The following is a 3,175-nucleotide window of genomic DNA, read 5'->3' on the forward strand; positions in this document are numbered from 1 at the left end:
GTTTTTGGCCGGGGCTGGGTTTGAACCAGCCACCTCCAGCATATGGGGCTGGTGCCCTACCCGCTTGAGCCACAGGCACAGCCCTGGAGGGACTGTCTGGCTGACCTCTCTTACTTGGTAAGGGACACAACAGGTTCCTCTGTGCAGAAGAGCTCTTTCTGCTCTATCACGTTCCATGCACAAGTGCGGATGACATGGCTGTATCTAGCCAGAAACTAGAACCTTGTGTTGATGAGAGGTTTTAAGGTCAATGAAAATTATCTGGGGGCCATTAGAAAGTCTTCTTATTCTTCTATTGAGTTGGCTTTAATTTTGAGAATTAGTTAACCGAGAAATTTCTGACCTCTCTGAGGAAGTGATATAGTCTCAGGAACTGAGCCTCACAAAAAGAGATGCAGTGCTTACCCACTAGTGTTCTCCCAGGGCTACTGGCCCCCAACTCGGCTCTGGAAGCCTTGGCTCTTGAGGACCTGGGCTAACTTACCAGGTAATAGTCTCTGCCAAACAGTCTGCCATTTTTACAATGGAAACTGTTAATTGGTAAGGGCAAACATAATTTGTCCTGCCTGGGGTGAAACAACTCTATTCCTGCAGACCAAGAAGCTGGGGACAGAGTGCACGGAAATCATCTGTTAGACAAGGAGACACTCTTGCCACAATGCACAATTCTCAGCCTCTCCCTCCCCTCCTGTAAGGTAAGCCTGTTAAACAACTTGGGATGTCCGAGAACCCTGCAGTTTTTCCATTGCTTTAGAGAGAGGTTAAATGCCCCAGAATAATGATGCTATTTTAGTCATACTGGGAAAACTACGGGAGACCATGTAATGAGTAATAATAAAAACCATACTTTTCATATGCATATTTTCTCACCAATTATTCATTTATTCTTCTGTTATCATGAGGAGTAGGAGTGAGGTCAGATGACCTTCCCAAGGAACCATGGCATGCTATGGCCAAAACTAAGATAGAAATTTAAGTCTCTAGCCTCTGTTATATGTGTAGGTTATAAATTATGGTTTTCTCTTATTTGTAATAAGAATCTCAAAGTAGGGTTTTACAAGTTGTTTGGCATCATGACTCCTCTTTGGGGTCACACAGACAGAGGGATGGCTTTACTTATTTATTCTTTTGAGATAGAGTCTCACTATATCACCCTGGGTAGAGTGCTGTGGCATCACAGCACATAGCAACCTCAAACTCTTGGGCTTAAGTGATTCTCTTGCCTCAGCCTTCCAAGTAGCTGGGACTATAGGTGCCCACCACAACGCTCGGCTATTTTTTGGTTGTAGTTGTCATCATTGCTTGGCAGGCCCAGGCTGGATTCGAACCTGCCAGCTCTGGTGCTGGCGCCCTAGCTTCTGAGCTACAGGCACTGAACCAAGAGGGATGGCTTTAGTTACTTAAACTTTACCCATCATCCTCCTTGAAGAATGGTGATGGGTGTTCCTAGAGTGGGTAGGAACCTTAGGGTCTGCTACTTATGGAGTAGCACTTTGGTATTAACTCTTTTAAGAGAGGATTAACTTTGCTATAGTTAGCAATTATCAAATGTTTTTCCATCACAACCCAATGAAGAATTAGTCACATTTCCATATTAACAGGGAGTCGCTACTAGTTTTCAGGCTATTGTAACATATGGCATTATTAAAATAGGAGGAGGTATATATAGTTTGGAAAAAGCCCCCTCAGGAGATAATGATCTGGTACCACTGCTGAGAATCACTGGTTTAAATAATCAACAATGATCGATTTCTGCTGGGTGGTGTATCAAAGCCCCTAGATCAGAAAAGGTGAGCTATATATGGGTTGATCCATCCTAAACTTTGAATGTCAATAGAAAGATTTCATTATTGAGGTAAGAATAAACAGGAAGAGAATGCATCGAATACCTCTACAAATGTTGGAACTGCTGAACTCTACAAAGTTTATACGCTCTTTAAGGGTAAGCTAAAGGGGGTGAACCCCGCTTTCAGGGAGAATCTCTGATTCTATGTTTAGGTAAGTGAATGGGCTTGGCAAGGCTCCCTCTCTTGTAGAAGCTAATGCCTAAGCAATTATTTTAACTCTGCCAAACATAGCTGGTAGCTGCTCAAGAAAAACCCCACATGCAGAGATTTTTCCAGCTGGCAACCCAGGCAGCATAGCTCTCCCTCCCTCTGCTCATCCCCAGGCTACCCGCCTGCTGCTGCTGCACCACCAACTGACCGTGCACAGTGCTGCAGACGGGCCACATAGGAGGCTATCAGCGCATGCTCATCGGCCAAGTGACTGGGTATATCCTGGCTATACTGTAACCTAGGAACAATGGAGGCAAAGACAGCACGGGTGACACAAACACACACAGAGGGAGAAATGAACATGGATTAAAATGAGCAAACTTCAAAGAAAAATTTAAAAAATAATAAATCATGATAAAGAAAACAATAAAGAAACCACAATGCATAATGGAATATGTTAGACCATCAGGTATCCATCTTGCAAATCCTGTGAACAAAAGTGGTCCTATAGGAGTGGCTCTGGCCAACTGACATCACAGTCCTGGAGAAGGACGTCCTGGGGAGTCACAGGAGCCTCACTTACCACTTCTGTCCGGCTCTGGGCTCTGTGACGGATGTACTTTGAAGAGAATGCTCTCTGGCCCGACAGCTGAGACACAGTGAAGCCCCTAAGGCTATGATTTTATAGTTTTTGTCTATATTTAAGAATTTTCAGTGTTACTATGTTACCAGTTAAATATTTTTATTTCTAAAAGGATACTGCCTTTAATACCAGGCTATTTTCTTCCATAAAATTGGTATAGACACTTAGAATTACACCTAATTGTAAGACAACACTATTCACTCTGTGTGAGGCTCTGTCTTACAGAGATATGGAAGGTCCTTAAGTATGTGGGTTTTTTTTTAACTTTTTACTATAGAAATGTTAAAATTTGCACAAAAGAGAGTGTGATTCTAATGACTACCCCTTACCTACCCATCATGAAACTTGAATGAATAACAACATTTTGTCAGTTTTATTTAATTTATTTTGCCTTAACTTCCTGTGCAGAGGGAATCCCAGGCAATAATTTCACCTGGGAATACTGGAGTCTGAACATGTCTTAGATAGTGAAAACATTTCACGTAACCTCAATGCCATTATCACACTTAAAAAAAATGACAAAAATGTTTTAATA

At 42.4% G+C, this 3,175-nt stretch overlaps 1 protein-coding gene across 7 annotated transcripts in view; it reads right to left on the reverse strand.

Moving 5' to 3' along the window:
- The window catches only part of DTNB (dystrobrevin beta), a 240,452-nt gene that overhangs the window by 63,868 nt on the left and 173,409 nt on the right, over positions 1 to 3,175 (reverse strand). For all 7 annotated transcript variants that reach the window (XM_003787445.3, XM_023511873.1, XM_023511870.1 and 4 more), the window contains one exon: positions 2,206 to 2,295. In XM_003787445.3, coding sequence (XP_003787493.1) covers positions 2,206 to 2,295 — 90 coding nt within the window. The remainder of the gene's footprint in view (positions 1 to 2,205; positions 2,296 to 3,175) is intronic.

This window comes from Otolemur garnettii, unplaced genomic scaffold (assembly GCF_000181295.1).
Source record: "Otolemur garnettii isolate 467f Iridium unplaced genomic scaffold, OtoGar3 scaffold00022, whole genome shotgun sequence".
In the NCBI taxonomy this organism is placed as follows: domain Eukaryota; kingdom Metazoa; phylum Chordata; class Mammalia; order Primates; family Galagidae; genus Otolemur; species Otolemur garnettii.